General features: G+C 39.5%; 1 protein-coding gene across 2 annotated transcripts in view; it reads right to left on the bottom strand.

Moving 5' to 3' along the window:
* Positions 1-12,627, bottom strand: part of MAN1A1 (mannosidase alpha class 1A member 1) — a 173,356-nt gene that overhangs the window by 31,558 nt on the left and 129,171 nt on the right. For both annotated transcript variants that reach the window (XM_067702249.1, XM_067702248.1), the window contains 2 exons: positions 5,872-5,995; positions 3,576-3,669 (listed from right to left, as the gene is read on the bottom strand). In XM_067702249.1, coding sequence (XP_067558350.1) covers positions 3,576-3,669; positions 5,872-5,995 — 218 coding nt within the window. The remainder of the gene's footprint in view (positions 1-3,575; positions 3,670-5,871; positions 5,996-12,627) is intronic.

Raw genomic sequence — 12,627 nt, 5'->3', positions numbered from 1 at the left:
AAAACAAAAATAATTAGTGGGAAGACTGATACCACTTTACATTTCTGCAAATCTCTTCAATGTCTGCTGTACTAGAAGACAACTGGATTTTCATATCTGCTCTACATTCAATCTGCTGCTGTATGTTGTTCTGGCTGAAATATATGAAGAAAATTCAGCCTCACACATTTGTACAGTTGGAAAGCAAAGAGTATTTTGATAGTCTTTTCAGATAATTGTGGGTAATTTTTCTTTGGTACTACAACAAAACTTGACAGGTGGTCAAGGTTTTTTAACAGTTGCAATGTGGAGTTAGAAACCACATCAATTAATTTTTGTACTATTACATTAAAATCCATTGGGCCATCTTGCACTTTGAATGCACTTTTTCTCACACATGATTTTATAGCAGCATGCATTGGTCATTTGGAAAATACTGGTTCACTGAATTATGCACATCTTCCAGACGTTGATACATTTGATTATACAATATTGAAAAACTGTATTTGTTAATATCAACACCAATCTCAGAAGAGTCTTTTAGTGTTGGTGAAAGACATTAAGGCTATGGCGGCAATGTGCAAGCTTTTCAGAATTCTAATTTTCATTTAGAAGCTAAAGTTTTACCTTTGGCACAGATACTGTTAGTTTTGCTTGAAGCAACGTGCTCACTTTTGCGACCACGTCTATCAATTACCCAAGTCTGAATAACCAGTTTGTCTTCAGTAGTTCTTTCAAGTAAAAATGGTGACTTGTGAAACAACATGTGGCTAGTTCAGCTTGCTACTCAATCACACGAGTGCTTTTCTATGAGGTAACCACTATTTTTCATCATGCAGCAGAAACACCTTAAGCGTCCTTTCCATTTAATCATACAGAATATTACAATGATGTGTACTCAATGATTGAGATTTACTAGAATCAGTAAATTTTTTGCTTCATTAAGAGCGTTCATGAGTGAAACTGGCATCTTTTTATTTGTTATCTGCAGTGAAGGATATGATCACAGGTATATCTCATTTTATTGCCCTTTGCTTTATTGCCCTTTGCAGAGCAGACACTTTGTTTTATAAAAATTGAAGTTTGTGACAACCCTGCATTGAGCAAGTCTATCAGCATCATTTTCCCAACACCATTTGCTCACTTTGTGTCTCTATTTGAAAATTTTCACAATATTTCTTTTTCATTACTATTATATTTTTATGGTCTATGTGATCAGTGATCTTTGACATTACTATGACTTACTGAAGGCTCAGAAGATGGATAGCATTTTTTAGCAATAAAGTATTTTTACATTAAAGTATATACAGTGTTTTTAGACATAATACTACTGCATACTTAATGGACTACAGTATAGTGTAAACATAACTTTTTTTTTTTTTTTTTTTTGCGGTACGCGGGCCTCTCACTGTTGTGGCCTCTCCCATTGTGGAGCACAGGCTCCGGACGCGCAGGCTCAGCGGCCATGGCTCACAGGCCCAGCCGCTCTGCGGCATGTGGGATCTTCCCAGACCGGGGCACGAACCCGTGTCCCCTGCATCGGTAGACAGACTCTCAACCACTGCGCCACTGGGGAAGACCCCTAAACATAACTTTTATATGCACTGGGAAATAACAAAGAATGTGTGACTAGCTTTATTGTGATATTTGATTTATTGCAGTGGCCTGGAACTGAACCCACAATGTTTCTGAGGTATGCCTGGTGTTAGTACTATCTGGTGTCTCTGCCATGGCTATCACTATGGCTTCAGCAGTTTTGCCCACCATTGATTTTGCAATGTAACTGCAACTGTCAGCACAGTAAAAAAGGCAGAAAGTCTTAGTGTTATTATAAAAATATAATAAGCTTTGATTGTGTAGATCCCCTGAGAGATTTTAGGGATATCTAGTGATCTGCAGATCACACTTAGGTTAAGTGGCAACCTTGACTATGGTGTTGTGGTCTCAATGCTAGGGCCTTCCATAGACATTATTAACACAGACATAGATTTTAGCACATTTTTTCTACTACATTATTCTTTAAGAAAAATACTTCTAAAGTAGCAGTGAGGCATAATCATCTAGGAATATCATATTTAAATATAAAGAAAAAGACTCAAATTAGAGTAAAATTTCAAGGCGTCGCTAACATCTGCGGCACAGCTAGACATCTCACTTAGGATTTTTCATTTGCTCTCAGGTGCTGCTTAATCTACCACTGTTTTTCCAAATCAGCTTGAGAACATTTCTTTCAGCTACTCTGCATCTTTATATGCCTGGTTAAAGTCCCTAAGGATCTGAAGTGAGGGCTTCTAGCACAATACTTTCTTCTATGGTGAAGTTGGCTCTCCTGGCAGGAAGCCTTTATCTGCTGGCTTAAAATTGACTAAAGCACCCTGTTTGCTCTTACAATTTCTCAACCCTTAAAGACTCAGTCTCCTCTCCCATCCTGTAGCCAAACAGAAAGAGAAAATGTTATGAAATAGAATACTCTAGCTAATCTGGGTAAACCCTGCTAGTCATTAGCACAAAGGAACAATTTTCTTATCTATATAACCAGTTTATTATAGGCTAGCATCCCCACAGTACCCTGACCAGATATTTCCTTTCTGATTAACAGCTTTAAATGTGCTTACAGATCATCATGCTCACAGTTATGCATGAAAAATGAACAATCTAGTTCCCCTGGTAACATTTACAGTCTGTCTTATGACAGAAGCCTATTTATTAAAGGAACCATGCTCCCTTTCCCCTTTTCTAAAGATTCTCCAACAAGATTTGTGCTTTTCTTGGTGCTCCTTCTCTCTGTTACTAGAACAGTGCTGGGTATCATAAAGAGCTAAAACAATGCTTAACTTTTTTTTATTATTAATTACTGAAGTATAGTTGCTTTACAATGTTGTTAGTTTCTGTTGTACAGCAAAGTGAATCAGCTATACATATATATGTATCCCCTCTTTTTCATTTAATTTTAATTTAATTAAATTTAATTAATTATTTATATTTTTTTGGCCGAGTCGCATCTTAGTTGCGGCACATGGGATCTTTGTTGAGGCATCAGGATTTTTCCTTGCGGCACGCGGGCTTCTCTCCAGTTGTGGTGTGCAGGCTTCTCTCTAGTTGTGGCATGCAGGTTTTCTCTCTCTAGTTGTGGCACAGGGGCTCCAGAGTGCGTGGGCTCTGTAGTTTGCAGCACTTGGGCTCTCTAGTTGAGGCGCACAAGCTCAGTAGTTGCGGCGCATGGGCTTAGTTGCCCCGCGCCATGCGAGATCTTAGTTCCCCTACCAGAGATCAAAGCTGGGTCCCCTGCACTGGAAGGCGGATTCTTTACCACTGAACTACCAGGGAAGTCCCTATATCCCCTCTCTTTTGGATTTGCTTCTCATTTAGGTCATCACAGAGCACTGAGTAGAGTTCCCTGTGCTATACAGTAGGTTCTCGTTAGTTATCTATTTTATACATAGTAGTGTATATCTGTCAATCCCAATCTCCCAGTTCATCACACCACCATCCACCCCCCACCCCTGGTATCCATACTTCCATCCTCTACACCTGTGTCTCTACTTCTGCTTTGCAAAAAGTTCATCTGTATCAACAATGCTTAACTTTTGACTTACATTGAGCCCATTGTCCACTATTGGGATTCAGATAGTTAGGATAAAGGCCTTGTGGTTTTTCCAGGTTGTTCAGTACTGTTCGAATATTCATTACCTACAATAGAAAATGGAATGTTACTATGAAAATATGAAAAACAAGTTTGGTGCCATTCTTCTCTCTTTCTTGATTACATTTTTCCATGTTAGAAAAAAAACCCATTGATTTAAATGATGCAGAATTAGAGCAAAGAGAGTTGCCACTAGCTTACAAAAATAATAACTGTAAGTGAATACAGTCTACCATATGCCAGACACCATAGAAGAAACTAGGATGTATCAGTGGATAAACAAAGTCATTACCATTTTGGAATTTGCATCCAGTGGAGTGAGACAGCTAACAAACAAATAAATATATCAGGTGGTAATAAATGCTATGAAAAAAATACAAAAGAGTAATGGGACAGAGTGATGTGAGGTGGTGAGGCTGTACTCTGTTAGTCATGGTGGTCTGGGGAGGCTACTGGGAGAGGGTTTCAGCAGAAATTTAAAGGAATGAAGGAGTAAGTCACGCAGAGCAATGGAGGAAGAGCACGTGGGCAGAAGGAAGAGCAAGTACAAAAAAGTCCTGAGAAAAGAGTGGAGAAAAGGGTGGAGGTGAGGAAGAGAAGGGGAGAATGTCGGAGAGCCTAGAGGTGGCCAGGCCCCACATCTTGCAGGCCTCACAGACCATAATGTGGGCTTATCTTATTCTGAGTGTGACGCAAAGCCATTGAAAACTTGTGTTTTTACAGGATCGGTGTGACTGAGGGGGCAAGGGAGGAAGTGGTAGTCAGATGGCTACTGCACAGTCCAGGTAAGAGATGATGGATCCCTGGACTAGGGTAGCAGCACAGGTAACGGGATACAAAGGATTTCTTCATGGATTGGATCTGAGGTTTACCAAAAAGAGAGGAACCAGGATGACCTCAAGATTTCTGGTCTGAGACACTGGGTAAACTGAGGCGTCTTTACCCAGATAATGAAGACTAGAGTAAAAGCCAGTGTAGGGGCTGAGTCTGAGACATTTTAAGTGGGAGTTGTCTGATAGACCTTTCAGTGGAAATGTTGAATAGGTACTTAGCTATAGAGCCTGGAGTTCAGGGGACAGGTTGGAATTGGAATTACAAATGTGGAGTTAACAGCCTACAGACAGTATGTAAAGTCATGAGGTTGGATGAAATAATGGAGAGAGTGAATGTAAAAAGAAGAGGCCCCGGTTTGAGTCCTGGGGTTTTCCAATGTTTAGAGGTTGGGGTGATAAAGAAGTTCCAATATAGGAGACTGAGAAGGAGCACCTGGCAAAGACAGAGGCAAGCCAGGGGCAGAGAATGCCCGTGGAGAAGGAAGTGATCAAGTGTGCCGGTGCTGAGGGGGAGAGGGGGAGGGGGAGGGGGAGGGAGGGGGAGAGGGGGGAGGGGGAGGGAGGGGGAGAGGGGGAGGGAGGGGGAGAGGGGGAGAGGGGGAGGGAGGAGGAGAGGGAAAAGGAGAGGGAGGGAAGGGGAGGGAGACGGAAAGGAAGATGGGGAGGGAGAGGGAGAGGGGAAGGGGAGGGGGAGGGAGAGGGAGAGGGAGAGGGGGAGGGGAGGGAGATGGGGAGGGAGGGGGGAGGGGGAGGGAGAGGAAGATGGGGAGGAAAAGGGAGGAAGAGGGAGAGGGAGAGGAAGATGGGGAGGAAAAGGGAGGGAGAGGGAGAGGTGAGAATGACTACTGGATCTGGCAACACAGCCCTCACTGGTGTGGCTGGGAGAAAAGCCCAGCGGGAGAGCATTCAAGGGAGTGGGAGTCAAGAAGAGAAGGAAACAAACACAGACAACTCTTCCAAAGAATTCTGCTGTAAAGGGGAGCTGACAAATGGGGTGAAAGCTAAGGGCGGAGTGGTGGGGTAATGGGTGTGTTTCTTGAAAATTAGAAACTGATTCAATTGCTACTTTGCATTTGTAAAACACTTTGAGTTTAAAAAGTCTTTCATGTATACAGAGTCCACAAAACACTATAGTTTTAGATAAGGGAAAAACTTCAGAGATGTAAAGTTACTTGCTTGAGGTGTAGAGAATCAGACATGTAAGCGAGGCCCTCTTGCACTGAGTTAGAATGGTGCCGTGAAAAGAATGGTTTACAGTTTGGTTAAATGAAATGCTGCACGTAACAAAACTTCATAAAGGGCTACATTAAAATTGGTGGTTCTTTTCCACGTTCCGTATTACTAAATCTCCCCACAGAGGGATATTGTTTCCAACAAGTACTTTTTTGCAGTGCAGGGTATATTGGAGAATCTCACCTTATCAGCAAAGATGGGGTTTCCTGATAAGTAGCTCAAGTGTATAAACTCCAAATGCAGAGTTCCAAATTCTGCCAAAATACTGCTGCCTCCTGAGGCCCAGGGCCAATTCCTTCCAATCCCACTAAAGAAGAGAAGAAAGTGAAGAGTTATGGGTCAGAATGATTCCATTTTTTGCAGCTCTAAGTAGAAGTGAAAGAGACAGTTTTTGAATAATGACATCTCAGTTAATAGTTTGCTCTGTATATTTTAAAATATCCAGTGTTGCTTTCTTTGGCTACTGGTTTCAGGCTTTGACTCCTATCTTCAAATTGAAAATTACTTTTGACTTAAGTCAGAAAGAAGTTGTTATGTGCTTGCTGTTGATGAACAAATATTTTAGAAGGTACAGGTGCCGTAAAGAGATATACACCCATTTCAAGTAGAATATAAAACAAAATCAGACCAGAACACCCCTATCGTGCTCCATACCCCATATTAAGCTTTTCAACATTTTAATTAATTTCAGTCTGAGAGTCCAGGGACTTTTATAGACATTCACATTATATACAACATTTTTCTTGGATATAAGATATATTCAAAGATTCGTTAGTTATATACTCATTCCACCCTGCTTTAAACTTCCTCCCCGTTTACCAGACTTCCTTTCTTATGTTTCCCTTCACACAATTTTACCTATTTTCCAAGGCACTCATGTATTCCATGACCTATTTAATCTATGCTCAAGAACTTCAACAAAATTATGTAATTCAAATCTGAAAGAGGTCAAAGGAATAAGCTTAAAAAATTATTGCCTTGCGGCTCATCTTAGTGAAATGCTTTTTAAAAAGAGTTAGTCCTAAACATACACTGACACAAATACACATAAAGTGGCTCTTGAGACATGGTCATACCCTTGGGTACAGTTTATGTCTGGAGAGCTACTTAAAATGTCAAACACAGGTGATAATTCAAATAAAGTCAGTGATTCTCCTGACCAATAAATTCTCTTCCAGAAAGCTGAAAACCCACATTTTAGTTTTCATTCAGACTTACATTTACTGCATGCCTACACTTTGCCAGGGACTATGCAGGGCACTGGGTTACAAGGATCCTTATAATGGATAAATCACTCCTAAGGACCTTATAGCGTAATGGGAAAGAAAGACCTAAGCGTAAATAATTCCAGTCACATACAGTAAGTGCCAAGTTAAATGTGTGAAATGTTCTGAGCACCTAGGGCCAGGACATGCAATCCAACATGGAAGGGATCACAGAAGGCTTCTTCGAGGCGAGTCCTGAGTAGATTCTTGAAGGGTAAATAACAAGTAGTGAGGGAAGAATGGAGAGAAGGAGAATCTGGACACAGAGAGACACACAGCAGAAGGGCTAGCCAGGAACCTGAGGTAGCTCCTGAGACTGGTGAGTGGAGGGAAGGGAAGGTGGCAGGAGAGAAGGCTGCAAGGTTAAGTTGAAGCCAAACCTTGCAGGCTTGTGGATTTCTCACTTTCCTCTCTTTCTAAGTTGGCCCCATTGACATACTGCTCTTGGTGTCCCCTAGGTTTCCTATCCCCTTTGTTTTTCATTTTACGCATTCACAACCCTGGGTAAACCCTTCCAGTTCTGTCACTGCTTCTGCCACAGGCATGCTGAGGATGCTGATGAAAAGGAAAACAATGGTGACAATCTGGTATCTGACACTGTAGGCTGCCACCCTCTTATTCCCTGTTTCTTTTTGGAGTAAAATCTAGATTTTGCTCCCAAACACAGATTTATAGTAAACCTAATAAAAAATAAACAGAAATAAAAGACAGAGATCTGAAAACCACATATTCATTTATTTTAGAAAATGCCTTACATTTATTAACTTTTGGGACTGAGAGTCAGTTTTTATTTTCATCGTTGGCTTAGATCAAAGGAATATCCAATCATCCAAACAGGATGAACAGCTACTTTCAAATTTTATTAACATATGGCAAATGCATACAGTAATTGGTCACTAATTTGCCATCATGACATGTTATGTTTTTATTCCAACCGTTCTATCACTGACCAAAGTCAATAAACCTATTTAGCAAAACTCCAAATTTCTATGTTCCAGAGAAACTATAAAAGCCACGATATCAGGGCAAGAGGGAGTGATGACTTCACCCTGGAGAAGGAAGAGGACGGCATGCCAAGGAGCCCAGCCCAGTTTCCAGCGCTTCAGGGACTGGTTCTTTTCAAGTTCAGGGTGTTAGAGGCCATGGCAGCACACTCAGATGTGAAACTTAAGCTGTATATGTACTAAATAAAATTCAAATTACTTTTGTATGCAGGCATTTGTTCTCTGCTATTAATGTGGTTAATCAAGAAAAAAATCAGAGATATACTGAAAAAATTTCAATATGTTAAAAAAAGATTTAAAGGTTTATATATATATATATATATATAATGTCTTTGTCTTTGCACACATTCATATCAGAAGGAAAACAGCACTGTATCACTAATTATACAGGGAGCAGAATATTAAAAGCACTAGCAAAGGATATATCATGTGACAGAAAGGAAGCTGGGTTTCCAATACATATATATTTCTATGAAAGTATAGCTTTGGTTGCCATTCTTTCAATCTACAAAATTACTGTGCTTCAGTAAAATTATAAGATCAATGGTTACACTGGCTCTTAAATGTAAATCAGGGAAGGGCTTCAAGAAATCAGATAGGGCATCATTATATCTAGATATTAAATAAGGTCATTTGCCTTTTCTTAGGCAAAGCTGCAAAGACATGGAGATTGGCCTGGAAAGCATGAGGCACATGCCATGGGCCATCACAGCTGAAATACCTGTGTGTCGGGGAAGGGCTGCCTACTTGCACAGCAAATGTGTAGTGAGTCAGAACCAAGTTTTGGTCACTCACAGAACAATTTCTAAGATCTTTTTTGTGTCTAAATTCTATGAGTCTATTGAAAAATCTATATATTTATATGGCTCTAATTTCTTTTTTTCGGTATTTTTATTTTTTTAAAACTTTCTATTTTCTACTGCAGTATAGTTGATTAACAATGTTGTATTAGTTTCAGGTGTACAGCAAAGTGATTCAGTTATACATATACATGCATCTATTGTTTTTCAAATTCTTTTCCCATTTAGATTGTTACATAAAATTGAGCAGAGTTCCCTGTGCTATACAGTAGGTTCTTGTTGGTTATCCATTTTAAATACAGCAGTGTATCCATTTTAAATACAGCATATATAAAATAATATATATGGACAGTGGGCATTTGACATGAATATGGTGAGTCTGTGATAAAGGGAAATGAGTCAAGAAAGATTCTGCTCCCTTGGTCTGGGAGTCAGGGTGCCCTGGGCATCCCATGATACCAAAGGCTAAGCTTTCTAGACCTCTGGCTCAAAATGAATTTAATTTGAGAGAATAAGGGATTTTAAACGTCTTTAACTTTAGTTCTGCTATCATAGTACTTTAAAGGCAATCATGTTCTCCTATCTATCTTTATTTTACAAGCACTAATAATATTTTAGAAAAATATTTTAAAGATAAAATAACAGTTTGTGTTCAGAAACTGTATATTCCATAAGGCAGGCATGAAAGGGAAGAACATTTAAATATTGCCAATATTGTTATAATGACTGCATTTTAAGCCAAATATTGCCAATATTGTTATAATGACTGCATTTTAAGCCAACATGATGACTCAGCATATGGAAATATATACAGATACAAAAAGGCAATTAACATGACTGGGGAGCTGTCAAGTGTTTGGTTCAAAGAATCCTGGAATAGAACTTCAAACTTTGCTATCATTCTAATTTCATTTATTTCTGTTTCCTCCAATCTCCAGTTCTTCCATTTTAAATTGGAGTATTATTTAAAACATGTGTCTCAACTTTTAATTTAATTTAAAATTTCACTATTCTACAAAGGTAATAATTCTTTGAAAGTAAAACATCACATCAGAAAATAACTGATTATGGCAATTGCAATTAGAAACATGTCTTTTAAAATATTGAGTTGCGGGCTTCCCTGGTGGCGCAGTGGTTGAGAGTCCACCTGCCGATGTAGGGGACGCAGGTTCGTGTCCGGTCCAGGAGGATCCCACATGCAGCGGAGCGGCTGGGCCCGTGAGCCATGGCCACTGAGCCTGCGCGTCCGGAGCCTGTGCTCCACAACGGGAGAGGCCCGCGTACCGAGAAAAAAAAAAAAAAATTGAGTTGCTATGATTCTTTTGAAAATATGGATTACTGTGTTGTTGCTCTAGAGACTGTAATTTGAATGTGGTTTAGTAGCAGCCGTAATATACTTCCTCATTCTACTGCACTCAAAAACAAGAAGGTATAATTATTTACCGAACTCATAACTCTGATAAGCAATGGGTGTTATGTGATTTCTCTTCTCTCTCCTGGGAATGGTTAATAGCTCCAGAGGAAGGAAGTACAGTACTAATGATGTTATTCTACACACGTTTGAATCCTGTGGGAGAGCAGCTCTTTCGCCAGAGCTTGTAATGAATCAAGTAGCTGGAGGATTGCTCTGGATTGATGGTATACGCCTTCAAAATAATCTTAAATCTAGGTACCTAAAGTTATATGCTATCGTTACTCCCCAGATACAACTTGGAATATTAACAAATTCATTTATTTACTTAATATAATCAAATGCAACAAATAAAGAATTTACAGAACTGAAACAATTCTAAAAAATTGCCAGATGAATATGTAAGCAAAACATTAAATAGTTCTAAAGTCTTGATTAGCTATAGACTATCAATTTACTCTTCCTTGCTGCTTGCTCTTCTCTGCGAAATGGGAAATGGACCAATAAAGAAATTTCTTGAGGATTCTTGTCTGAATAATCTCTGATTAGCTGATCAGTAAACAAACTCCTTTCAAGTTCATAGTCCAAAATACAGCTCATTCCTTGTGGCTATGGAGTTAACAAGTTTTGGAAGAAAAAAATTTCCCATATTCTATATAGCATGGTAAAGCTTTACTTATGTTTGCAAATGACGGGGCACACAGGGATATTTAATTCAAAAGAGCAGATAATCCAATAATATTCCTTTTGGATTTTAGCATAGATTAGGAAAAAAATAACTGGAAAGTTCATGATGATTGTTTCATTTAAATGTATTCCCAAAGCTAATTGATTTTGAGATTAAGCAATTTCAGCTTCACTTATTACAAATGCTTCCTTCCTGCAAAGGCTTGCACGGTGCCAATCTTTCAAGTTTGTAGTCTAAGACCTCATTAAGACTTGGACTGGGCTTCCCTGGTGGCGCAGTGGTTGAGAGTCTGCCTGCCGATGCAGGGAACACGGGTTCGTGCCCCGGTCCGGGAAGATCCCACATGCCGCGGAGCGGCTGGGCCCGTGAGCCATGGCCGCTGAGCCTGCGCGTCCGGAGCCTGTGCTCCGCAACGCAATGGGAGAGGCCACAACAGTGAGAGGCCCGCGTACCGCAAAAAAAAAAAAAAAAAAAAAAGACTTGGACTAACAATTCCGGGGACTGGCATTCTAAGACTAGTCAAGATTCTACTGTAGCTCATGCACAGAAATTTTGACTGGGGAGCACTAGTCTGCTGAGGGCTATCCTATCAGGGAAAGCTGGCTAATAAAGGGTAGCCATTTGACTGAATTCATTCATGATCCAATACTTACTACTTCTGAACAGCAGCATGTGGTTTATATCTCCAAAGAATGTTCATACTTAACGTTTTTTAAGCAAGGGCCCAAATAATTTTTTAAAATTATCCATATCTTGTCCCACTTTGTAGGTATTTATTTTAGACAGAATCGAAACTGAATATTTATTATTTTAGTTTATTCTCACAGTCAATACTGCTGTCCTTGTATTTGACTACCTTGGATTGGAGGATAGGCTGGGGGCTACAAAGATGGAGATGATATGTCCTCTCTAATTCCATAACTAACCTGCTCCTAAGGTTCAAAGATGCTAAAATTCTGTTTTCCAGCTGCCCTTCGGGTAAGACCTCCTTGCTAACCAAACCACTTTCAACAGACTGAAAATAAGTTGAATGTAGCTTCTGCCCAGTTATTGGGCAAACTGGGATATCCTATCATTAGGTCAGAGGACACCACCAAAAGGCAGTACTGATGAGAAAGCATTTCAGTGCCCTTAGGATGTGTGGGCATGCACATACATTTACTTTACCGCACTTAAAAAAAATCGTATTCTACCTGTTGTTTTAAATATACATTACATTTTCACGGACATTTCCCATGTCAATCAATGTACATCACCGTTGTTGTTGAGTGTTGAGTGCATAGTATCTGACTGAATGGATATATTCTAATTTACTTAAACACACCCCTACTGATGGACACTGAAGCTAATTTATTTTTTATTTTTAAGTTTTTTTTTTTTCCACTGTAAACAATTTAGTGGTATGTCTGGACCTTTTATAAAGCTAACTTATTTCTTAATAAAAATGCCTACATTGATTCCAGCTGGAAGATGTTAGTTGAATTGTCTAAACTGATAATGAGGATGGATTTCGGAATGTGTATTGGAGGCATAAATGCCCACTATTTACAGTTATTTCTCTTTACAAAGTGGGCCTATTGTATCCCACCATATTTGGTAGCCTCTAGAACTCCTGGGATAGCTCAAATCCATTTGTTGAAATCACATTAAGTCCTTTAAAACTGGAGAGGTGGAAGTTACAGACAAGGATCTATATCCACTTTTCGAATAAACCTCAGGAGGGAACAGAAGCATAGTATAGTCCATCTTCCAAATGGTAATTCACTAATAA

The sequence above is a fragment of the Pseudorca crassidens genome, chromosome 13, assembly GCF_039906515.1.
Source record: "Pseudorca crassidens isolate mPseCra1 chromosome 13, mPseCra1.hap1, whole genome shotgun sequence".
In the NCBI taxonomy this organism is placed as follows: Eukaryota; Metazoa; Chordata; class Mammalia; order Artiodactyla; family Delphinidae; genus Pseudorca; species Pseudorca crassidens.
Note: the sequence above shows the minus strand (reverse complement) of the source record. Positions and strands in the feature narration are given on the sequence as shown.